This window comes from Opisthocomus hoazin, chromosome Z (genome assembly GCF_030867145.1).
Source record: "Opisthocomus hoazin isolate bOpiHoa1 chromosome Z, bOpiHoa1.hap1, whole genome shotgun sequence".
NCBI classification, from domain to species: domain Eukaryota; kingdom Metazoa; phylum Chordata; class Aves; order Opisthocomiformes; family Opisthocomidae; genus Opisthocomus; species Opisthocomus hoazin.
Genome location: NC_134454.1, coordinates 49,748,281 through 49,774,626, shown reverse-complemented (window position 1 = coordinate 49,774,626; position 26,346 = coordinate 49,748,281). Strand labels below are relative to the sequence as shown.

Below are 26,346 nucleotides of genomic sequence, written 5' to 3'. Positions count from 1 at the left end.
TTTGGATTTTGATAATCAGTAGATGAAGTCTTCTTAATTGAAAAATTCTTTGAAAGCAAGAATTCAAGCAGAGAAATGGAAGAGTAAGTTTTATTGATCAATGAAAAACTAATGGCATTACAGTTAGTTTCAGCTCTGCTGGAATACTAGTTTTCTAATTTTTCTGTAGCAGAAAGTGCAACAAATCAATTATTCAGACTTAAACAAACTAATAGTTGTTAATTCTCTTCAAAAACTGCATAGTTGAGCAGCTGTGCAACAAATATATAAATTTCCGCAAACCCCTGAAGAAAGATTTGATGTTTTTTTTGCTTTGAATTGGGTGGCAGAGGAGATCACTTGCACTGGTCAGATTCTGAATGCCTTTTCCCTTTTCTACCACTCTGTGAGAAAGAATTTAAACAAATCTTCAGTTAATATACTAGACATGACACTTTATATCTGCAGTTACTTTGTATATTAGGGTAGTACAAATTAATGAAAAAAAACCCCTCAGGACTTAAGTTGCATACTTTTGTTAAATTATACAACTATTATGGGACACAAACTCGTCTGAACATGAAACACTGTTATATAAATTAAAACAAGGCATTTAAAGGGTACATAACAGACGTTAATATCTAGGGATAAAACCACACTAGTTTATTGCTTTTTTTGTTGTTGTTTTTTGTTTGTTTCTTTGCTTTGAATCCACATACTTCAGTTACTGTTTTTTTGAAAGGCATCCTTATGTTTCAAAGCAGTATTCCATTCCCATGTGGGCCTCATGTTGTCAAAGACAAGACCACAAAAAGTAGTTATATACGAAGGGTTATACTAGTCAGCCTGCAGGATTACAGGAGAGAATAATAAAAGCAGAAACAATCCCTGCATGGAAGACGAGAGTTTTCCTAAAACAAAACACACAAAAACCCCACCCAAATTAAAAAAAAGTCAAATCCCAGCCAGCCAAACAAAAAAACCCAGGATGATGAATTAAGCAAGAAATACAGCAAGATGTGAAAAGATAAAAGCTTATTAGACTGGGGAAAAGAGCAATAGAATAGGTGATTTTGCAGTAATTACTAAGCATATAACAAGGACCATTTTTTGTAAAGTTTTTACTGATATTCTTTTAATCATATTTATTACAATTAACCACAAGATAAATTTATCTTATTCAAAAATTTCTATTTATGGAGAAAAACACTTAACACTAGCAAAGGCACGGGTGGGAGGGGACAACAAACAGAAAGACTGAAGTTGCAAGTCAGAACAGTGATATGAATGACTGAATTTGACAAGAGATTTACTTTAGTTTCAATTAGTGGTATACTCATACCAGCACAGCTTGTCTGTAGGGGACTGAACAAGCACATTTATATATTTGACAACTGCTGCAAGACAATTTTAAGAAGGAACTTGCTCATTTGCAGTAAAGTGACAAGGGTAAAAAGACAATAGAAAAAGACAAGAGATTACGTACATAACCCCATGTAGTGCTAGACAAAGAATTTGATGTAATCAGAAAAGATCTGCTGCTTCAGAAAGAGTAATTGGGGCTTAATAAGCTGGTTTTCACGAAATTACAGTATTCCAACAGTGTGTTGCAACTCGAAATAGGATAGCTTGCCAAAGAGTGCACGGCTACCTCAGAAGTTTCCATTGTATACTAAAGACTCTCCTTGCAACTTATGCAAAAGGTCACAGTCAAGCAAACAAAAAAACACCAAAACCAAACAAAAAAACCCCACAAATTTGTCAAGTCATGCACTAGTAGAAATTCTTGTTCACAAATACTATCACTCTTCAAAAAAGCAGTGTGTTAAGCAGCATACTGTTTATGCAAAAGTTAACTGAAATCCACTAACATGAGTTGCATTAGCAGCCAAGTTGAACAAGACAGCGTGTGCAGAGTCAGCAAGACACTGATCTTATCACTCGTGTTTCAACATAACTTGCTGTGAATCCCCTACAAAGATTTGGCTAGAGACACAAGTAAGATCCAGAAACAAAGAAAGAGTGTGGCAAAAAAGCCATGAAGACTACAGTTACTCCAGTTACACACAGACTTAGACAATGAAACCAACCTGTTGCTTGAAGTATGTTTATTAACCAGCATACTTCAAGAAATTTTAAAATACTAAATAGGTGGTAGACTTCGACTTGCCAAAACTGTGCTTTAGTTTTGCTACTGTCTGGGTTTTTTTTTTTCCCTACAGTATGAAACACTATTTTTAACTGGAAAAATTAGAGCTAATAGGTCAGTTCAGACCATGTTACCTCATGATAGTCTCAGCTACATCAAGAACAGGTAAACTTAAAAACACAGAAAATAACACTACCTGATACTTCATTAATTCTGCCTGCAGCAGTTTCACTTTGGATCTTTCTTGCTCTAACGCAGCATGAAGTATAGTTACCTAAAAATATATAGAATATGAATTTATAAAATACCCTTAACGTCTGTGAGTTTATCAAGTCAATGTTGTTCCCCATTAGCATTGTGTTAGACAAACAGGTAATACATTTTGAGTTCAAGAGTGACTACCACCATCATTGTGCATGAACTGAAAGTACAAGTAAAATATTCTTAATGACTTATTTCCCAAGCAACACCTACTGGTTTACCTGTATAATGATATAGAAAAGCTAGAAAGTTAGAAACTCTTCCGACTTTTGGATGCTGCATTAGTTTGTTCCATAAAACACTTGACTGATGTAGTAGTATGAAACACAGATCAGCTTATTACATCACCCTCAAAAAATAATACTGTGTTATATGTAAGACATTTGGACAAGCCAGGGGCTTAGAACCAACAGTTGCTGGGGTCCATAAACTAAGCATAAAAGTCTTGCATGGTCTCTACTACAGTGACGTGCCAACTGACATGATTTGTAGCTCACTTGTGTTTGTAAACTTGAGACTAGCAATTAAAAAAAACCCCAAAAACACACCAACAAAAAACACCCAGGAAAGAAGCATGTTCTAAAGCACCTTTCTGAGCTCCCTAGCTTGGGTCACCAAAGAGTGATATTTTCTAAGGTGCTGTTCAGGGCAAAATAATTTCAGGCGTACTGAGATCTGCTGTCTTCCTAGAAACAGTTCTAAGTGAGTCATACTGGAAATTTACATAATACATGTCCTCTGACACACATAGCAGGGGGCTAAGGATGAAATGTAACATTTCTTGCTTCAAACAAGTTTTTGTTTCGGCTTCCTCCCTCCCCTGCCTCTATCACTGCCTTAGACAGCATCTTTGAAACACCCATGATGCTTCACATTTGGAAATCCTTGCTTACCTGTACAGTCAATTCATTTCTGATAATTTGAGATTCATCAGCCTGTAGGAGTATTTCTGCTTTGTCTTTCACTACAGAAAGAGAAAGATACAGCATGAGGATCTTTCTAGGTTTACAGGTCTTCATCTGCAGTAGCACTTGCTTTATTTCACTATTTTATTACCTCTAGACAATGCTGTCTTCGCAAAAAGAACAGCAGAATGTCGTAAGTCAAAATCAACTATTAGCTACCAGTGCTGTTAGTGCCAGCCTGAAAAGTTCTTGCAGTAGTTATCCCACACTTAATCCTGTAAGCAGCATGGATTTTAGAGATATCCACTGTGAACAAAGTCCATCAGAAAACTGAATATTTGCAATAGATCAAGATCATAAGTTTCACATACAAGCTCAGTCATAGTTATGGAAACTTCTATTTAGTCAGATACGGAGATGTTTAAACTATTTAGCTGTCTGTGAAGTATCTGCAGGTAACTTAAAATTCTCAGTATGAAGAAATGAGTTTTTTTTCAGGGCTCAATTATGCCACGAACTTTCTTCTCCCCAAAATATAGAATACCCGGTCTGTAGAAATAGACAAAATTGCTTGTTTTGTAGTATGTTACAGTTTCACAAACAAAGAAGAAACCTTCAGAAGTTCACGTCTTTTCTCTCAAAATAAAAATACTTCATCTTGGCTCAAACAGTGTCCTGAAGCAGTATAAGTTTCAAGTTAAAATTTGTGACACTCAGTCACATTATGAACATTTGAACTAGCTTAGAGATAGTTTTTGTAAACGTGCTTTAATGAAAAAAAGAGCTTTTTTTAGCTGAACACTTAGTCCAGAGAAGAAACCATGTTCAAGAGCTAAATTCGGAAACTGAAAAGCAAAGGCAATTTTGTAACAAAATTAGAGTGGCTACCCACCATAGACTCAAACAACTTCATCAAGGAAGATTAGGAATATTAAAGGATAACTATGCATTACAAGTATAAAGACACTAGAAGATTTACATATATATGATAGAATATTTACATATATATGAGTGTATTTTTTTCCTCAAACTTTGACAACAAATTCTGAATTATAAAAACTCTGAATAGTGTTATAACAGAAGAAATTTATCACACGTATAATCCTGCGGTTTAGCTATCCCTATTCATTGTTTGGCAAACAACTTGCTTGGTGTAGAATGATGTTTCCAACGGTTCAAAGCACAGCTTGCAGAGATGCAACAACTGAACAGTTTCCTCAATATCTGAACAGATATTATGATGCGGTCAGTCAAGAACAGATAGCTGTCACTAGCAAAGGAAAGTCTTGAAGAATCATTGTACCTAGAACGTAACTGAACAGTTTATATTTCAAAGAATGATCTCAACATGCACCTGATTATTTCATTATATAGCAACAGAAACGCAGTACTGTGTGGTCCGCTAAATTCTGTAGTTCACTGGAGTTGCTGCAAATTAATAGCTTTGTAGTTCTTTATTGCTGTCACTGAGTCAAGTTATCTTTTACAAAGCTGCTCTGAAAGTTCCTTCCATGTTTTAAAAAGAACTTTTAAGGTTCCTGGTAAAACTTTTACTTACTTTCACCTTCTTGCATCATCTTTAGAAGCTTTGCATTTCTTGCTTTTACTTCTTTATACTTTGCCTGTATTAAAGAGATTGAATTATTATATGTATATCCTACTAAAAAAAAAGTATTCTATAAAATAAGCATGACTAAGGGTCAGACTTAAGAGTTTAAAATTATGACTTCTGTAGAGAATCTAATCACAAAATCGTTTAGATTGGAAAAGACCTTTAAGGTAATCTATGTCTTCATTAAGCCACAGCCGAAGTAACGAATACACAACAGAAGTGGATGCATAACTGAGAGTCAACCAAAAAAGGCAAACACAAGGCTTATAACAAGTTAAAATAAGAAAGTTATGTCAGTGCATTGATAGTGCAGGAACCACCATTCAGGTCTGCCTGAAGTATACAGGCCTGTTGCATCAAAGGCTTTGTGGTTTCTCCCCTGAAAAATTACCACAATTATAATGCACTTTCTAGATACTGAGATAATAGAAATGGTTTGCCATATTACTTAGCAAGTAGGACAAGACCCCACTGCGCTACAGATTATTCTATTCAGCAATTATTGTTATCAAATTACACTTTCTTTCCAACTCTTTACAGTTTACTACTCAATAACATATTTTTGCTGTTTTTTCCATCTATCTAGTATCACCACACTTTCTTCATGGCCTTAGTTGGCCACCAATGTCAGCTCTAGCCATGTATCTTAGCCGTAAACTTATTCTTCCTATCACAAGTCTCTTCATACAGGTTGCTCTTGTAGGGTATTGAAAAAAAGTTTCATTTCAGACATACTGTTTTTGTTATAAAGATGCTACTATCTTCCACTCTGAGTATCACACTAGTCCCTGAGGATGATTAACTTACAATTAAGGCAGACCTTTCATGGCCACCTAAAACTGTATTGAGGTCTCTGGACAAGTTCATAAAATTTAAGCTGTATCATTGTTCATCACCTCACCAGTATCCCTATGCATCGTGTTTATTCAGTCAAATGTGATGAAGTGTGAATACTGGTAATTACGAATGGTTTTATAATTCAGAATTTCACCTGGGGATTCCAACTTCAGTACATAGTCAAAAAAAGCTGTTAACAAAGTTCATGTCTGTATTACTACAAGTAAAAGTACTTCTTTGAAGCATCAGAAAACTCCAATCTGTCAACCCGATCAGCCTACCTTAAGCAATGAATAAAAATAGTAATAAAATAATTTAAAATAATTCTATACTGCTTTACTGTATTTTGTTACAGTGCCAGTTCCTCATGGAAATTTTGCCCTTTTTGCTCTAGATACTATCCAGACAACGCTAACATGGACTGAAAACAGGGAGACACTTTCCCTAGCTGCTCTGGTATATAACAATACCATCTAATTATTAACGAGCAAATTTCTTTTTCCTGTTTTAGCATATGGTGAATCTGATTTCCAATTTCACTTGTATGTAATAGGAAAAGATACAGCAAAATACAGGACTCCATTCTTGTTACGCTGCAGCTTTAATGGAACTTCTCTTAAACCTGACAAAATATTCATTGATTTCTTTAACTGTGTCAAATATTGGACTGAATCTGCAAAAAATCCCAAAAATGTGTAGTTCTTAAATTCTACTCAGCTGTTCTTGCATTTAAAAAATAAATAGGTTGGAAAAGACTCAAGAAAGTCCAACTTCCTGGTCAAAGCAGAGCTGACTTCCAAGGCAGATCAGATTGCTCAAGATCTTGCCTAATCTTAGATTACATCTTTATTTTTTTGACCATGAAAACAACAATACTAGAAAACAAGCAGTGACTGATATGCCAGATATGAAGTTTATTTCTGGATGATTTGTCTTGATTATTTTGATTCTTTTTAGGCGCTTAACTTGCCAAGAAAGACTGCTTCATGTGGTAGTGAAGGAATAATTTGCTCTGTAAATACTTATCTGTGGCCAGTCTAATGCATCTTCACAGACTGGTCACATTTTAATAAATACTTTGTTTAAAATGTATAATAATACCTTCAAATAGTATACAAAATGTATCAACTACATACCTGCCACTGAGTTATTACATTTTTCAGTTGCTCAATTTCTGCATCTTTCTTTTCAAGCTCGAGCTTTAGTTGTTCTGTTTTTTCATCGTTCAAAACACTCTCCTATAAGCAAGAAAACATTACTTCTTAAGAATTTATTCACGTGCATTCGATTCTTGGGAAAGGCAACTTACTTGTTTGTTAGACAAGAGAATTTTTGATCAAAACTAAAGAGGTACATGTGCACAGATACCAAAAGAAACACAGCAATAAATATTGGCATTTTCTGTGAAGCAAAAATTATTTCAATCACAAGTGTTTTGTGTTAAGAAAATTAAGTCATTTAAATACCTCTTCAGATAGATAAAAAAATTACAGCGTTGTGGGTTTTAAAATTCTTTAAGATTATCATGCTTTTGATTTGTGCTTTCTTATGCTCAGATGCTCCCTTCTGATTATTGAATAAGCTTCATTAGGCAAACTTCTTCACTTCAGAATGACTGCTGTTTTACATGCCTGGTTGTGTTCATGCGATGTGCCGTTATCTGTTTCACTGTAATCAGTGAGCTGGACTCTCCTTTTCTCTCTTTCAAGTACTCTGTGAACATCGTCTTCCAGCCTGTTGAAAAATCCCCCATCATGCAACGAAGACTGGGAAGAGTTCAGTTCCTGTAAAAATAAGTACCATAACAACATGCCATCCTTTACATATAAGTTAATTTTGAGGTAGAAATCCACATGTTTAAAAACCAGCTTCAGTCATGGAAAAGCATTAAATCTAGATATTGGTTTATGTTGTACATCCTGAGAATACTGTGACTTCCACCTCAAGAAGGTGGAAGGACCTAGAAATTAATTAACAGTTAACGTTTAGCTGAGATTACATTAGCATTAACATTTAGATGAGATTACACAAAAGCATTAAGTTGGAATTTAATAATTTTGCACTATGACTACACTAATTTATTTTTTATTTCACTGTTAACTGTGCTCCCCTCTAAGAGTTTTAATATTAGTGGACTGCACCACAACTTAGTAGCATCACAGTACTTTATCTAATTTGTTTCTCTTTTTTTGTACTACAATTTGTATTTTTTAACATACTTTTAAATCTGCGAGTTTCATCAACGACTATCTGAAAAATAAAGAAGCAAGAGGTTGTTCCAAGAAAGCCAATACTAAGTTCTCAAGATACAAGAACTGCAGGCATACATCTCTATTAAACCTGCATCTGTAAAATTTTTCCAGATGGAAATCAGTGAGTTTCAGAACATATAAAACTGATTGTCGCTACCGAAAGTGCCAAAATAATTACCTTCTAAACATAAAAGTTTTTTTTTATTATTAAACTAATTTGAGCAAGACTTACCTCATGTTTTTTAGCAAGGTTATCTGAAAAGAATAGAAAAAAATTACATTGATAAATTACTCAAATCTTGTACAGCCGGCTATTGAAAAAAAGACATTTTCAATACATGGGATTTTTCTCACACTTTTTGAGTTCTTCAACATTAAGTCTCCTCTCAAAGTAACAACAAAAAAAAGTCATGACTAAAGCATTAGAAGCCAAGATTATAAACTACGTATTACATCAATCCCTGTATTTGCATGTTCTCCCAGATATTTCAGACTATTAAATCAAAGCCGATATCCCGTATTCATTTGCTTCAGTGAAAGTGGAAGGCAATGTCTTTGGTACAGACACTTTAGGAATTTGTTGGTTTGTTTCTTTTTAAGTCTATTGAGGCTTTTATAGCATGTATCTCACTGTATACCTGAATGCCTTCCACGCCTTCCCGATTGCTCTGCTTTCAATCTTTTTCCTGTATTCAGATCATACGGAAATAATGCGTTTAATAAATACTGCAGATTTAGACAAAAACATCCTTAAAAGAAAAACCTTAGAAAACAAATTACTTTGTTCCTTTTCTAGCATCTACCTTGACTTCTTCACTAAAATTCAGAATCTCTGCTCTATAGACACAGATGAAGGAATTTTAAACATATAAATAATGCACATAATGAGCATATATAAGTCATTTCAATATTTACTCCTCTTAACAAAGGCCAGTATCATGAAGAAAGGCAAACAATGACTTGCTATTACCCAGGAAATGGAGGAACTCAGCTCCCTGAGGAGTGCAAACTTAGTAAAACAAAAAACCCCACTTAAATTAAAAAAAAAAAAAAAAAGTCACATTAAGAGTGTGTGAGTCCACCACCCACCTCAAGGATACTACATGAAATTATGTCTTCCTTCACCTCTTCTTTTTTTCCCTGCTAATCTAACTAGCCCATTATTATATAACGAACACTTAGCTTTTAGACTCAGTAGGACACACTAACTGTAACTGACAGTGTTTGTTTAAACACAGTATTAATGAACAGAGACAGAAGGGCATTTTGCTGTTAGCACACACACTATGAAAATTCCAAGGAGAACAGCTCATATGGTATGATAAGGCATACCTATATTACTGCCTGACTGAAAGTCTTTCAGAGACACAGTGAGAGGTTTGTCTTTTCCTTGCTGGTTCTTTTTCTTATTCACAGACTTTGCCTGAGGTGAAGCATTTTCAACGTTTTCATGTTCCTAGAAGAATAAAGTCCCACTAGTATAATTTTCTTCAATACCCAAATATTTTTTCCTGAAGTTTTATAAAGGAAAAAATATAGCAATAATGTACTAAAGGAGATTTTAGCCCAAACAGTAATTTGCAGGCTTCAGATTGGTTTAAAGACTGCAAGACATACCAGTAATTAAGCATTGATTCTGTTCTGAGAAGTAGAACATTGCTCTTCACTAAACAGCAAATGAACTATCAACCTAATACTTCCTCAATCACCTACATCAAATTTTATCCAGAAAATCATAAACTCTTATAAGAATATATGGTAGTGAAATGCAAGAAGGCAGAGTGCTACAGAATGCAGGTTAGTACTTTCTTTAAAAAAAGAGGTCTACTGTGTCTTCTTTTTATTCTCAAAATATGCTTACTAATTCAGTACAAGTCAGAGAGCTGTTAGTGTGCAGCAATGCTCTACCAAGTGACCTTACTCCTATTGAAATCAGACAGCCTGGTACATGGCAGCCATTTGAACCGGAATCCCACCTCCCCACATATCTACATTAACATTCTTAGCAAATTATCAGTTGTTAAAAATAATCTTAGATACTAATTAATTAAATATTTTAATATTTAAAATAATTTTAAATGTTAAATAATGTTAAGGAAAAAATTGTTATATAGAAAGCCAAGATGGAAATGGAGTGCTTTTCTTCCCATAGAAACAAGATTTGTTCAGCATACTCGTGTACTGTATATTTTGAGTATATAGTATATATATTTTAATTACTGAGAGGTAATTCTCCAAAAGTCTACAAATGATGCTGTGCTACTACGCCTGAAGACCGTCTTCACTTTAAAAAAGAACTTTTAGTATGTAAGTTAAAAATTTATCCTTGGTGTTGAAGAACTATGGTACTCTCCCCCTAAAAAAAAAAAAAATGAAGTATTGTACAGAGATATTTGCACAAAAGTGCACATGCAATTTTTATTTCTCTATGATACATAATTGCAATTAAATTTCTGTATTTTCATAGCATTCCATTAGCTTATAATGTATTACAAGAAGCAACTTCTTGTTAGAAATAAAAATTTCATCTAAGCATAATTTTTCAGAACAATTCTTCAGTGTTCCAAAAGAACCGCTCAGAAAACATCATCTTGACCAGCTAAGAAAATGTATGCAGCTTATTAAAACTAAAATATTTACATTCAAACCAGAACAAAGATGTTAGCAAAAACGCAAATGATTCAACCATAACTAATATCTGAAGGCCTAAGGAGAAGTCAGTGCTTTGATCCTCTTACACTTCAAGTGTTCTGGATTTTTTGTGAGGAAGGTCACGATCTCTTTTTGTACTCTTAAAAATTTTAGAGCATTTATATGCCAGAAAATTGAAAAAGTAGAACAAATTTTCCACCTTTACAGGCCAATTAAAAAAAAACAAAAAACCACACACACAAAACCCAAACCACCGAGTACTATTATCTATGGTTTCTTTCAAATACAGTATTTCTCTGAACTCTTAAGCATCTGAACAGTGTAAGCAAACAATTTACATCAAGAAAATGGTACTTTTAGGAGATTTTTTTGCTTTATTTTTAGAATTCAAGCCTCAAACTTGTACAGCCTTTACATTAGGATGAATCCTGCAGATACCTTTTTGTGTTCTTCGTATTCCAGTTTGCTTAGCAGCAATGCTTTTTCAAGATCAGCTTCAAACATTTCAGATGTCAGCTGAAGAAACAAAATTAACGTATTTCATGTGACTGGATTGTTTAAAAAAAAAAAAGCAGATAAAACCACTAAGACCATGCTAAAATTTCAGTTTCATTACGCCTATCCCTACAATTGCCAAAATGCTAACTTTCACTGATGTGACATGTGGCATTATTAAGAGTTAATACATCTTTTTGTACCATAAGTAATAAAATGTCTTTCTGCAGGAAACTTTGTGATAGATGTAAGCATACAGTAAGTTGTGCACACCTTTATGCAATACAGTTACCATCTTGATGATTTGTTTACATGAGTTTTCTTTAAAACAATTTTTATTTTTAGTCTGAAACAGGAAAACCAGAGGATGTTAAAGGATGAAAATAGTTATTGTAGACCACGAGAAAGTCTAAGCACTCATCCATTGCATAGAAAAGATTAGGTTAAGCACACTTTATTTTTTTCTTAGAAGTACAGCAGAACTAAGAAAACCTCAATTATTTCAATGTATTTTCTCTTTCGTTTCTGAGAAAAGGAAGTACGTAAGTCTTTCTGGGAGATACAAAGAAAATTTGAAGCTTTCTAGGTAGGAGCTATTATGAAGAAGAACTAGGAACAAGATAGTAAGAACAAAGGATGGAACATCTGTTTTTTACTGAGTAATAGGAAGATAGGTATGTGCAGGGAAGTCCAGCTCCTGCTGCACAGAAGGTTGAAGGACTGACTTGAGAAGGCGAGTAACATCAAGAGCTCAATGAAGCCAAAATAAGAGATTTACCTAGAGGATACAGATGCTATAGTCGAGGTTGATAGTGGATAATCTAAAGGTATAAACAGCTAATAGCATATGTTACTGTTTACAGCAAAGTTAACCGAGATTAACTTGTTCTGAATGCAAAACTCTGTTCCTTCGAGGTCTACTGTCTTAAGGAACCACTACAATCCCACGTGATGTGCTGCCAAATGGAAGCCTTATTCTTCATCATAGTACTCTCCTTTTCATGCCCTTAACTGAAGTATTAATTAGTCAAAATAATTACTTTAACCATCATTTCCTTGTTCTTTGAATTTCAAATTGAGGTCATTTTTACACAGTAAAATAGTGCTCTCAGCATAAATTGCTACAAGATTCGACGTAGGCTTCAGAGTACTACCATTCCTAGCTCTGCGTTTGGTTTGTGGTTCAAGCTCAGCACCGACTGATGGCACTGGGCCTCGCTGGCAAGGTTTTTGTACCGGGAGAGGTGAGGAAAGGCAATGGACCGGCTGCCTCGGACCCTGATGGGCTGCAGGCACGGGCGGGAGCAGGGGCGGCTGGCAGACGGACCTTCACCAGGGCATGACTGGTGGAGGGGCCCCACGAAGGGACCCCATCTCCTGCAGCAGCCTGCAGTGAGGGGACTGGAGAACAAAATGGTAGTCTAGTAATGAGACTATTAAAATTATTTTTTACTCAAAATAATTGCTTCATACCACACAGAATTAAAAAACCTGCAAGTACCAAACAAAACAAATCTGTACCTTATAAAGTAATTCTGAAGTTAATTAGCTCTGAAAATTTTCAAAAGGATTATTAGGTCATTACTCCACTGGTAGGACAACTATCTAGAAGCCTGCAAAGTTAAGAACTCAGCTGTACTCTGTTTAAATATGCACCTATACCAAACCATTAGCAACATACAAAAAAATCAAGGACAGCATGCAAATATCAGTCGTCAATATGGCTGTCTGTATTGTGTCTTAATTCGAACATAAAGTAGTTCAATACCATATTTTTTAGTGAGACATAAATTGAAAATGTCTCTGTAAAAAAACCCAACATGCTAGGTGATACCAGCACAGAAGTTCAGCAACTTCATGAAACACTTTAACTCCAGTTCCTGTCACTTACAAGCAATTTGCCTTGAAAAAGTGTGTATGAAGTTAAATACTCTGAAGGGCATCTTCAAGCCTAACAACACAGCCCAAACTATCATCCACAGTGCATGAGTGCATAACAGACGATCCTTTAAGAGGAATCTAGGAAAAAAGTGTACCAAAACATTCCTCTAAGTACCATCTGCAAAAAAATGCACTAAAACAAATTAATTCTTTGTCCATCTATGCTATTTTGGCCTAAAATAGTTGAAGTACTGCAAACAATTCAGAACACCCACATAATTTAAAAACACCGTATAAGAAAACCATTATACATTCTTCAGTATCAAAAAGGAGCATTTTAAACGCTGATTTCATGTCAAGAACCGAAAAGGGTAATTTTAACTGTAAGTGCTCTTCCTAACTGACATCACAAGGACAGCAAACTATTGTATTTGTTCAAGGTGAAGATTATTTTACTGTTTTGGATTAAGTGCATTTTGCTGTGTAATTTCTGTTTGTGGTAGCTTTGGCAAGAAGACACACAATGAAAACGTTACACTGGCCTATACATATACAGGCACAGTCAGTCTTTGCTTTCTCTCCATTGTATTCGTCATGTGTTAACGAACACTACTAACAATATTGTTAACAAAAAGATCTTCTAATGTTAAAACACAGAGGTTCTTACACCAATAGGACTACCCTCGTGTGCTAAAGGACAGTCAGCACCCAGAGTTCAAGTGTTCTCTGTCACCTAGAAAGGAACTAGTTATTTCACGCCTGACAACTTATCAAGCCTGGTTTACTATGGATCTGTACTGTATATCCATATATTGCTCCACCAAAACATCCCCAGCTTTTCTCCCACCACAGCATTTCATTGTCCTTCCGTGGCAGTACTTCTGCTTGTGGTCCACGTGATACAAATTGCTCTTACCATACTCCAGTATTCACAGTCCAGCTATGAGGTGTGTGAGAAAAGCAGCACGTGCTGACTCTAAACTATCTTGGACAGATGTGGTCTGAATTTCCACTGAAACCTTTCCTTCTGTGTGGCAGTATTTTGTTGCTTCCTCTCCAGCCATCTCTCTTTATCCATGAGATTTAACTTCACAGAGTAACGCATTTCTGGAAAGCCAAAGACAGCTAAATACAGTAAGCTGTACCTGCTCGTCTCTCTGTCTCCACTCCTGCCAGTTTTCTTCCTGAGAGTCCTTCTGCATTGCAGTGTGCAGTTTCTGTTCATGCTGAGATAGACAGCCTCCATGTGAGGATTTCTGAGGAATCTTTTTAAAAGCAAGGTTTCTCAGCTGAAAAAGAATTACTTTTATCATTAATCAAAATGGTAACAAGTACACAGAAACAGTCTTAACGGACTAACTGACTCAAGGCATTCAGACACGTGCAAATAGACACGCATGTGCTTTACCTTACTCTGTAGTTTGGCATACATTTTTGTTTAATCATTTATGGTACATACAATAATGTAAAATGATGAAAAACTGTAGATCAGAAACACCACATAACGTAACATAACCAGGTTCGAAGGGGGAAGGGGATATTGCCCAGCTCACTAGGGATGAGCCTAGGCTTGGCATGCCAAGGCCAGGGGTGAGACTGACAGCCCAGCTCAAGTGTGTTTACACCAATGCACGTAGCATGGGCAATAAACAGGAGGAGCTGGAAGCCATTATACAGCAGGACGGCCACGACTTGGTCGCCATCACAGAAACGTGGTGGGACAACTTGCATGACTGGCATGCTGTCATAGATGGCTACAGACTCTTTAGGAAAGACAGACCAGCAAGGAGAGGTGGGGGAGTTGCTCTATATGTGAGGGAGCAAGTAGAATGCATTGAGCTTGGCCTGGGGGCAAATGAGGAACAAGTTGAAAGCTTGTGGGTTAGAATTAAGGGACAGGCTCATACAGGTGACATTACAGTGGGTGTGTACTACAGGCCACCTGACCAGGAGGAGGAGGTTGATGAGGCCTTCTATAGGCAGCTGCAAGCAGCCTCACAGTCACAGGCCCTGGTTCTCATGGTGGACTTCAACCACCCTGACATCAGCTGGGAAGACCATACAGCTAGGCAGGCGCAATCCAGGAGGTTCCTACAGAGCATCGATGATAACTTTCTGATGCAAGTGGTGGAGGAACCAACAAGGAAAGGCGCTCTGCTGGACCTTGTGTTAACAAACAAGGAGGGACTGGTGGAGGATGTGAAGGTCGGAGGTAGACTTGGCTGCAATGACCATGAAATGGTCGAGTTCAGGATCCTGCGTGGAGGAAGCAGGGCGATAAGCAGGATCAAAACCCTGGACCTCAGGAGGGCTGACTTTGCCCTCTTCAAGGAGCTACTGGGAGGAATCCCGTGGGCCAGGGCTCTCGAAGGCAGGGGGGTCCATGAGTGCTGGTCGCTCTTTAAACAACACTTCTTCCATGCACAGGAGCAATGCATCCCCCTGAGAAAGAAATCGAGCAAAGGAGGCAGGAGACCTGCATGGTTAAACAAGGAGCTTCTAGCGGAGATCAGGCAGAAGAGAAAGGTCCATGGAATGTGGAAAGAGGGACAGGCCACTTGGGAAGAGTACAGAAATGTGGTGAGAGCATGCAGGGATGCCACGAGGAAGGCCAAGGCCCACCTGGAATTGAAGCTGGCAAGGGATGTCAAAAACAACAAGAAGGGCTTCTTCAACTACATCAGCAGCAAAAGGAAGGCTAGGGACAACGTGGGGCCGCTGCTGAATGAGGCGGGTGTCCTGGTGACGGAGGATGCGGAGAAGGCAGAGCTACTGAATGCCTTCTTTGCTTCAGTCTTCAGTGCTAAGACTGGCCCTCAGGAATCCCAGGCCCCGGAGGTAAGAGAAGAAGCCTACAAAGAAGACAGCTTTCCCTTGGTCGAGGAGGACTGTGTGAGTGATCGCTTACGTGATCTGGACATCCACAAATCCATGGGCCCCGATGGAATGCACCCACAAGTGCTGAGGGAGCTGGCGGATGTCATTGCTGAGCCACTCTCCATCATCTTTGAGAGGTCCTGGAGGACAGGAGAGGTGCCCGAGGACTGAAGAAAGGCCAGTGTCACTCCAATCTTCAAAAAGGGCAAGAAGGAGGACCCAGGGAACTACAGGCCGGTCAGCCTCACCTCCATCCTGGGAAAGGTGATGGACAGCTTATCCTGGAGGCCATCATGAAGCAAGTGGAAGAAAAGAAGGTTATCAGGAGTAGTCAGCATGGATTCACCAAGGGGAAATCATGCCTGACCAATCTGATAGCTTTCTACGATGACATGACTGGCTGGGTAGACGAAGGGAGAGCCGTGGATGTTGTCTACCTTGACTTCAGCAAGGCTTTCGACACAGTCTCCCATGATATCCTCCTAGGGAAGCTCAGGAAGTGTGGGCTGGATGAGTGGTAGGTGAAGTGGATAGAGAACTGGCTGAATGGCAGAACTCAGAGGGTTGTCATCAGCGGCGCTGAGTCTAGTTGGAGGCTGGTGACAAGTGGTGTCCCCCAGGGGTCAGTACTGGGCCCAGTCTTGTTTAACTTCTTCATCAACGACCTGGATGAAGAGTTAGAATGTACCCTCAGCAAGTTTGCTGATGACACCAAACTGGGAGGTGTGGTAGATACACCAGAAGGCTGTGCTGCCATTCAGCATGACCTGGATAGGCTGGAAAGCTGGGCAGAGAGGAACCTGATGAGGTTCATCAAAGGCAAATGCAGGGTCCTGCACATGGGGAGGAACAACGCCATGCATCAGTACAGTCTTGGGGTGGACCTGCTGTAGAGCAGCTCTGCGGAGAGGGACCTGGGTGTCCTGGTGGACGACAGGTTAACCATGAGCCAGCAGTGTGCCCTGGCTGCCAAGAAAGCCAATGGGATCCTGGGGTGCATCAAGAAGAGTGTGGCCAGCAGGACGAGGGAGGTTCTCCTTCCCCTCTACACTGCCCTGGTGAGGCCTCATCTGGAGTACTGTGTCCAGTTCTGGGCTCCCCACTTCAAGAAAGATGAGGAGCTACTGGAGAGAGTCCAGCGGAGGGCTACGAGGATGGTGAGGGGACTGGAGCATCTCTGCTACGAGGAGAGGCTGAGGGAGCTGGGCTTGTTCAGCCTGAAGAAGAGAAGGCTGCGAGGGGACCTAATAAATGCTTACAAATATCTTAAGGGTGGGTGTCAGGAGGATGGGGCCAAGCTCTTTTCAGTGGTGCCCAGTGACAGGACCAGGGGCAATGGGCACAAACTGAAGCACAGGAAGTTCCATCTGAACATGAGGAAGAACTTCTTCCCTCTGAGGGTGACGGAGCACTGGAACAGGCTGCCCAGGGAGGTTGTGGAGTCTCCTTCTCTGGAGATATTCAAGACCTGCCTGGACAAGGTCCTGTGCAGCTTGCTGTAGGTGACCCTGCTTCGGCAGGAGGGTTGGACTAGATGACCCACAGAGGTCCCTTCCAACCCCTACTATTCTGTGATTCTGTGACTCTGTAAAATAATGAAAAAATAAATATATTTTGCCAGCTGAGAATACTTCCAACAAATCTGAAGAGATAACTGTCTCCAACAGATTCCATGCTGCATCAGGTATTGCCTTGTGCTCACACCTGACCCAAATTAAATGTAATGCCAGAGGAAAGGTGGTATACACAGATTTGGCATCGGCAAACAGAGGAATTAGAGATTCAGGCAGAAAAAGAACAACGTTGACAGTCTTTACAGTTTGTCAGCAATATAAAGTTGGTCATACTTTAAGAACCTGCAATAAGAATTACTTTTAATCGCTGCACCATATGGATACAACACTGCCATCTTAAAAATACCTTACCTAATTACAAAATTTGACAGAACAAGTAACCTGCAAATTTGGCATCTCAAAGACATTCACTGCTCAAGCTTAAACTTTAACTGACACTCTCGTTCTTACTTGGAGTGAAAATAAAGGCACCAATACAATCTACTATCCATTTAGAAACAGGTATTTCCTTAAAAACTTTGGGAAGCGAGAAAGAAGCTATCTCCAGATGAAAGATGAAACTAACACAAAAAAAGTAAAGCACTATTGTTCTCTTTAATAAATGTTTATCAAAGTGTCATGACTCCTCTTAACATGGCAGCTCTCCTTAGTTTCTTAAAATCAGGCAACCATGCAGATACTTCAGAACTGTTTTCCTTCCCCTCCGAACAATCCCTTGCCATACTGCCTTGTGCTTTGCTACTGTCTGTCTTGCTGCCTGCACCAGCACTACAACCCCTGCTTCCTTCTTCAGTTTACAGTGCTGGCAAGAACACTGGGGCAGACCATTCTGATGTGTAATTTCCGTGGAGTGTAGCCATAGTCATAGTACATGCTGGGGCAAAGAAAATGAGTCAGCCCTTATTTGCCTCTCTGCCATTACAGGAATAAATATAAATTCCATGTAAATGACTTTCTGTAGATATATGCCATGCATATGCATACACACAATTATTCTGGTGGTGTTAAAAGTTTTGATGGTGTTAGGGCAGTCAAAGAAAGATCAGGGTATGCTTATTGAAAAGTTAATCTTCAATATCAGAAGAACAGCATCAAAGCTGAAAAAAACATCACTTAACATTACTGTAACTACTAAAATTTCAAAGTTTTTAAGTTTAATAGATACTAAAAGAAAAAATGATACGTTTGGGGGTTTTGTTTGGTTTACATACTAAATTTGATAAGAGATATGTACAGTTTCAGGCAGAAATATTATCTCAGATCAGTTGTCAGACACAGCAATCTAGAATTCTGCTTCCCAGAATCCCAGAACAATTCCTTCAGCCTCACTTTTCAATTTCCATTTCACCTGAAGCTTAAGAATTCCAGTGTCAGAAAATCACCATTCTTCACTCTGCCCACCAATTCACAAAAAAAAAGAGCTCTGGATTTAATAGATAAAGGAAAAATTACAATTTAGGAAACTAGATTTTAAAGCTCTTCAGACAGAGTAGGTAATCTAGCTATCTCCTAAAAACAAAAAATATTTCAAAAGCACCTTTGAATTTTAGCATGCTGGCTGTCCAAGCAGGCAACTAGAACTGACTACCTGCAAACCTCTGAAAACAAGCTGTTTCCTAGCAATCACTTTTTAGAAAGGTCATTCCCTTAATCAGAAATTAATTATTCAAGTGGCGCTATCAAAGTAAAACCTAGCAATTTATTCTCATTAAAACTTTTCAACTTGTTTAGTAGGAGTATCCTACTTTTATGTCCTACTTAATAAAATTATTTATCAGATCTAACAACCTTACCCACTAATGAAAATGTAATCATTTTACCTCATTGGTCTCACTCTGCTGCTGTTCTTTCTTTTCTCTCCTTTTCTTTCTTTTTTTCTCATTTGTAGACAATCTTCCCCCTGGACCCTGAGACTTATTGGCACCTCGGCCACTTTTTGCTTTTCCATGCTCTGAATCGGTATCGCTTTCGACTTGTAATAAAGCGAAACGAGATGCAGTGGTAGGAACTGAACTGGTTACAGTAGATGCCATTGCCACATCTGAAATTCCACTGAGGTGGCTTCCTTTTACTTATTAGGTTTCCTAGGAAAGTAGCACAGAAATCAGAATGAAAACAGTGTTTGACCAAACAGTAATTCATACCTGTATATCTGTTAGTATAAAATAAAAAAACCCAGACCACCAAAACTCGGTATTAATTCTTTCTATTTTTATGAAGTTGTAGTATCCTAAGTATTTGAACAAGAACCACAAAAGGAAAGAATAATCTATAAAACAACAGTTATTTTACGCTAATACCATTAGTTCCTCAGAGATTATATTTTATGGAAAAAACAAGTAGAAGGCTTTAAAAGAAGTTGGCCTTCATGATCTGAGTCGAAAAAAGAAAAATAAAAACCCAAAACGATATGGAAATAGTGTGGTGCTCGAGAACTGTTTCGGATGCCATCCTTGGAGCCTGACAAATATACGATCTGAGAAAGAAAGCAAGTAGATATTATGCATACGCAGGCTCCATTTTGGGGTAAGAAGCCTTATTTCTTATTTTACAAGTAGTATCATTTTGTTCCCAAGCCACTGGAGATTCAACAAGCAGTTTTCTCCACAAGAAGGTGAGCCAGCGTTGTGGCTGGTACTGTTTCCAAACATTAGGCTCACCTATCCTTACAGCACAACACAAGCGACGTGTTGTGGGGAGGCAGAAATGAGAAACACACTTAAGCCTTCCGGTGCCCCCTGTGGCCCCCCCTGTGGCCATAACCAGTGTGTATATCCCCATGACGCAACTTCAATGTACAAATTATTTATCTAGTGTAAAAGTTCAATTTTTGTCATAGGAATATTTGGCTAATTGCAAATTTTCCATGCAAAGTTTAGTGAATTAGGAGAAGATGGAAAGTGATGTTATTTCATCAATGATTATAAATTTCACAGAAAACAGACATCTAGCCATGTTGATGTACTACGATAGAGAGGTGTAGTGAAATAATACATACTTGAAAGAGCTGCCTGAAAGGAATTCTTAACAGTTTGACAACTGTAAGCATAACTTAAATGTCTGCTTAGATGGTCTACAAATGCATTGCTTGTTAACTACTATTACAGAAGAACATAAGAAACTACAGAAATTTCAAGCGATAGTCTGGAATTTAGAGATAAAAACTTTCTCAAGGACAAACCTGCACAGGTGCTCTAAAGATGCTCAGACATATCAGCAGGAAACAATGGTATGGTAAATGGTCACCACTGTGACCATTACACAGAAGAATTATTAAAAAGGAATACTAAATTTCATTTCTCAGAAGTGAAAGAGAATGAGCAAGTAAGCTAGTACTGTTCTTACTCAAGTTTACCGAAGAAAAAGGTTACAGTAACAGCTTTGTTCTTATACAAAAGTTACCCTACTCTATTTCTTTCAAAAAAGGAAAATTAAGCTGATCACATGAAGCTGGTTGTATCCTAAGAATAAAACAAACTTGACATCAAATTGTGAATCCACCTGATGCTGATGTTCACACTCTCTGATCAGATCACAACCAACGGATCTAAAAAGAACCATATCAGTTGCATCTAAAGCACTGTAAGTAATTCGTACTTGATACTCTCTTTAAATGATTAAATAACAGGGTAAGTCTGGACCTTCCTCGTTTTGTGTGTGTGTGTTTTTAAATGTATTTTAATACTCAATAACTCTACAGTTATGCCGCTTAGGAGCTTAGTTACAGATGAGAGACGTTTTGCCATTGCTACTTGAACATGCAGTAAGTTGAAACCTGAAACTCAGAGAAAAGATTAAAGAGATGCATCTTCACAGAAATACAGCACCAAAGCTAAGTGCTCAGTCATGCTATGACACAAGCTTACAATAATGGATGGTGCTCTTCGCACTACACCAGTCTTAACACTGGAAGTTTGTAAACCCTACTGTATTTGGCTTTAAAAACCCCAGTGCACTACAGGATGATTCTTGTTAGTCAAAAGTTTGGTATTTCTATTCTCTGTCTACTTACTGCTATACATTTTGGTTTTCATATAAACAGCACAACACAGTCTTATATTAAGTTGTCAGCTGCTAATGGTGCCAAATAATTCTTTTTGCCCATACAACTGGAAAACATTTCATATTTTCACACTGAAGTGATAGCAGCTAGATCCTTCAGAAATACAATTTAAGAGAACACATTGGCAAGATACGATTATTAGTCACTCTAGAACAACAGACAAAGAAAGATGGTTGGACTTTGTTAGCCATAGCAGCTGAAGGTCTACAGCACTATGAAATAAGGCTGCAAAGTCCTCTCTCCCTTTTCAACAAATACAAAAAAAAATATAACAGGTACACTCTTGCTCTCTGACTACAGTTGGCATGCAGTTAAGTGCCCAGCTGACAAGCATATTAAGCAAGTACCACCCATGGAATTCTGCTGTCTTAATTCACTGAAATACTTCAGTGACAACATGAAATTAATTTACAGAAATTTATTTGTGAATTACATTTGTTTCCACAGAACAGAAAAAATAGATAGTAATGAGCTTGTAGAGGAAACTGCAAATACATGAAATTATAGATTATTTTTCAGTTAAGTCTAGAAGAGCTGTAAACATTGCTAACTTAGCTAGTAGGACATTTCCATACAGCTGTTCATATTACAGCAGAATCTAATCATTCCACTTCTGCAACACTTAAAGACGGATCCAGTTCACTGAGGCCTACTGCCACGCCATGCTTCACATCTTGATGCCACACCTACAATTCTGGCAGCCAAATTTTACCAAGTACCTGATATTTCAGTTCCAAGATTTGGCTCCCCACCACCACCGCAAACCAGTGGACTAATTTCAAAAGTTTTCAGTTAAACATAGATGCTTGCCACCCATTTTACACTTTTTTTCCTTTAACAGAGAATTACAATACGCGTTCTTCTTTATTATTAGAGACATGAATAGTTTTAGAAAATGGAAGCACTGACATCCTTGAGCTTGAGGCTGTGCTCAAAGAGGCCTTTTGATAACACCAAAAAAGCATTTAAATACCACAGAGTGTTTTGTAATTCCACAGATGAAACTAGGATCTGAAAATTCATTTCAACTTTTACAGTGCTTTCATAAAAGAGTCTGGCAGTCTGAGAAATGTTATGCATTCCTAACAGTCAGTCAGCCAAAGCTTAGCTAGATACCAGACAGTTCCTTTCCCTATGATAAGGAATACAGTGAAAATCTCCAAGAGGAGTGAAAGGAAGCAAAGCATGCTTGTGGCATCTGCACAGCTCATTAATACCTCAAGTGAGACCACAAGTTAAAAAAAGCCCAAGAAATTAACATCAGTAATCGGAGTTGCTTCCCTGCCTGCTGTGCATTAGCACTAGTCATACACTTCTGAGAAGACTTTCTGTAATGTATCCAGAAAGTAACCAGCCCTCCATTTTTATGGTAATGAAAAGATCACTGATAATGGATTTCAAAGTTGCAACATCACTATGGCATCCACACACAGGTGGCATCGACAAATTACTTAGTTTCAAAACCTCCTGTTTTGCAAATCACTAGCGGACTACTAGTTCCACTGTCTCTGCAATCTGTCTCAAACTACAAGGCTGGTGAAAAGAGCTCCTACAACCAAAATGATATATTATTCAGATTATTAATGTATCAGCAACATAAGATTAGCATGGTAAACCATTTAATTTCAAGGCAACATAAAAGCATTTGTTATGGCTAGCAAGTAGTAATTTTTTTGGTGCTCTACTCATTCCCAGGTCATACTCTTCTATAAATCATGTCAGCCTACGTGAACAGATTATTTTAGAATTTGATATTAGATAAACAGCTTATACCAAATTGGTCTCACTTACGAAACATGTAACATGTTCCTTTAGCGTGTCTGATACAGTGATTTGTAAGCACACAGTGCTTACTCTACCTTAGGTTCTCGGTAAACAAGGAGACATTTTAGAAAGTTAAATTGGGACATGCCTGAAAAGAAAAGCAATCTTTTTAACTTTAGTTCTCTGAAGTGTACTAAGTACGAGTGGAGTCCTTCAGGGGTCCGTACTGGGACCGGTGCTGTTCAATATATTTATCAATGACATGGACAGCGACATCGAATGTACCCTCAGCAAGTTTGCAGATGACACCAAGCTGAGTGGTACGGTTGAGACACCAGAAGGACGGGATGCCGTCCAGAGGGACCTGGACAAGCTGGAGAGGTGGGCCTGTGTGAACCTCATGAGGTTCAACAAGGCCAAGTGCAAGGTCCTACACCTGGGTCGGGGTAATCCCCGCTATCAATACAGGCTGGGAGATGAAAGGATCGAGAGCAGCTCTGCTGAGAGGGACTTGGGGGTACTGATAGACGAAAGGCTGGACATGAGCAGGCAATGTGCGCTGGCAGCCCAGAGGGCCAACCGTGTCCTGGGCTGCATCAAGAGAAGCGTGGCCAGCAGGTCCACAGAGGTGATTCTGCCCCTCTACTCTGCTCTGGTGAGACCTCACCTGGAGTACTGTGTTCAGCTCTGGAGCCCTCGGCACAAGAAGGACATGGAACTGTTGGAGCGGGTCCAAAGGAGGGCTACAAAAATGATCCGAGGGCTGGAGCAGCTCTCCTATAAGGACAGGCTGAGAGAGTTGGCCTTGTTCAGCCTGGAGAAGAGAAGGCTGCAGGGAGACCTGATTGCAGCCTTTCAGTACTTAAAGGGAGCCTATAGGAAAGATGGGGACAATCTTTTTAGCAGAGACAGCAGTGACAGGATGAGGGGTAATGGTTTTAAACTAAAACAGGGTAGGTTTAGGCTGGATATAAGGAAGAAATTCTTTACAATGAGGGTGGTGAAATACTGGAACGGGTTGCCCAGAGAGGTAGTGCAGGCCCCATCCGTGGAAACATTCAAGACCAGGTTGGACAGGGCTCTGAGCAACCTCATCTAGTTAGTGGTGTCCCTGCTCGCTGAAGGGGGGCTGGACTAGATGACCTCTAGGGGTCCCTTCCGACCCAAAACATTCTATGATTCTATGATTCTATTATTTCAGAAACATGAGATTGGTGGATGCCCTGAAGAGCTTCAGTCTCGTTTTAGACGTGATGTAACAAAGACTGCAGGAATAGAAGTAACATGTGTATCTGGTGTTACAGTAACTTGAAATGCCCTTAGTAGTGATTACTTAAATTTACCAACACGTTGCAGACGAAACAGCTTTTGAAACACTTAAGTCTTAAAATCCCTGCTGTAAACTGTCCAATATGTATGCTAGGAAGAGCTCAGCACACATCCAGAAGCTGATTTTGTTTCAGCACCAGCAGCCCCCTGGCCCGTGTGCAGCTTCGCACGTGTGCATGAGTAACTGGCAAGTGCTCATGCACCTCCAAGAGGTGAGCAGCACAGCCTGATTTAGGAACCTCTGGTCTGACACTAGCAGTACACCTCCAAGCATCTGTGAAATAACTACACAGCTTTAGCTTTAAACGCGAGTCTCTATGATTTCAAGGAAAACATGCTAGGAGCCCAAAAATATAACCCATTTCCTATTTAACCACTTTCATTGTCAAATAAACTGCTAATAAAGTTATGGATTTTAGAAAACTTTGAAAATAGGGTATGGTCATCCTAAAGCTTCTTACCACATGCAACATGTTTTTTTCTGTTACTAGAACACGTATTTATGATAATCCACAATCAACACACATTCTTAGCAAACACCTGATGTACTGACTGAGCTCAGTACTTGCTTGCAAACCTGAGGTGCCACAATATGTTTGTAAATGAAGGAGCACGTGCATTCCCTGCTGGCACCGATCGGCCTTCGTGCCTTCTCAGTACCACAACACCACGTATTGATCTCTGCCTGCTTACACGTACACCACAGCGCGCAATCCGCTTTTCCTCCTCGCCGCCTTCACAGGCAGTTTTGCACAGGAGGTTCTCCTCGCTGGATGGGCTCTCTCCGTTCAGATTGCTTTTGTTTCACGCACACCTGACCAAAAGCTACACAGCTTCATCAAAGCGTTCTAAAAACCTTAAAACCACTTGAAGCCACCAGCTTGCCAGCGAGCTTAGCAAGTAACCTCACAGCCAGACCCCCAGCCCCAGCCCCCGGACTCCGGAGCTGCAGCGTGGGCGCAGGCGGCGATAAGCCCGGGGCAGGTGCAGGCCCTTCCATGCCCCCAGGGTGGAATTCGACGAGTTTACTGGTGTGCTTCGGGGAAACAAACAAAAAAAAAGTAACGTTTCTGAGGAAGAACGGTTTTCAAAGCTTCTTTTAAACTGGGAATCAGAAGGTAAAAGCGATCAGGCAAGCGGGACTTCAGCCCGAGCGCAGGGCGCTGACCGACAGCGTGCGAGGGAGGCCTCGCTTGTCCTCCCGTCACTCCCACCCTCCGCCCCCAAAAGCCAGCCAGACCAGCCCAGAGCGTCACAGGCGCTCCGTTCATCTGCAAAGCCAGGAGCTCCGACCTGACGAACTCTGACCCCCCTGCCCGCTGCACTGTGCCTGGCCACCGCCACAACGTCCCGCCGGCACCGACCGGTCACCTCCAGCAGCCGGGCAGCGCCGCGTCCCGCTGACCTCCGGGCCTCTAGCCGGGGACAGCCGTTCCGCGGCGGTTTGGTTTTAACGGCCGCGCTGCTCCCCCCACCCCGCTCCCCTCAGCGGGCACAGCGCGCGGGGGCGTGCAGCAGCGCCGGCGGCGGGCGAGGCGGGGCGGCTCAGCGAGGCCCCCGGCCCTCACGGCTTCCCGGACGCTGAAACTCCCCCAGCCGCCCCGCCCCGGCCAACCGCTCCGCCGCCGGGGCCCGCGCGGAAGTGGCCTCCTTCCCCGCCGCGCAGCGGGCAGCAGGTGGGCGCGGGGGCGCTCACTCGGCGTCACGGCCGCCGCC

General features: G+C 39.7%; 1 protein-coding gene across 7 annotated transcripts; it reads right to left on the bottom strand.

The window, feature by feature from the left end:
• Nucleotides 1-62: 62 nt before the first annotated feature.
• GKAP1 (G kinase anchoring protein 1) lies at nt 63-26,346 on the bottom strand. Of its 7 annotated transcripts, none has more exons than XM_075410922.1 (12): nt 26,002-26,214; nt 19,295-19,558; nt 14,169-14,312; nt 11,086-11,163; nt 9,328-9,451; nt 8,228-8,250; nt 7,375-7,527; nt 6,880-6,981; nt 4,853-4,916; nt 3,283-3,353; nt 2,325-2,402; nt 63-383 (listed from the first exon to the last, which is right to left on the bottom strand). In XM_075410922.1, the coding sequence occupies exons 2-12, from the start codon at nt 19,505-19,507 to the stop codon at nt 336-338; spliced, it is 1,098 nt and encodes a 365-aa protein (XP_075267037.1). In that variant the 5' UTR covers nt 19,508-19,558; nt 26,002-26,214; the 3' UTR covers nt 63-335. The 7 variants fall into 7 exon arrangements, with proteins under 7 accessions (XP_075267037.1, XP_075267035.1, XP_075267034.1 ...); XM_075410920.1 differs by lacking the exons at nt 63-383; nt 26,002-26,214 and adding exons at nt 401-890; nt 26,327-26,346; XM_075410919.1 differs by lacking the exons at nt 63-383; nt 26,002-26,214 and adding exons at nt 401-890; nt 26,246-26,265.

What these genes read in the sequence shown, in the direction of transcription:
- GKAP1 (XM_075410920.1), bottom strand. Translation starts at nt 19,507, where the DNA reads ATGGCATCTACTGTAACCAGTTCAGTTCCTACCACTGCATCTCGTTTC. An exon ending in TCAGTCAGGCAGTAATATAG is followed by an intron (nt 8,251 to 9,327) that starts GTATGCCTTATC and finishes TATTCTTTTCAG; the next exon opens with ATAACCTTGCTAAAAAACAT. An exon ending in ATGTAATAACTCAGTGGCAG is followed by an intron (nt 4,917 to 6,879) that starts GTATGTAGTTGA and finishes TCTTTAATACAG; the next exon opens with GCAAAGTATAAAGAAGTAAA.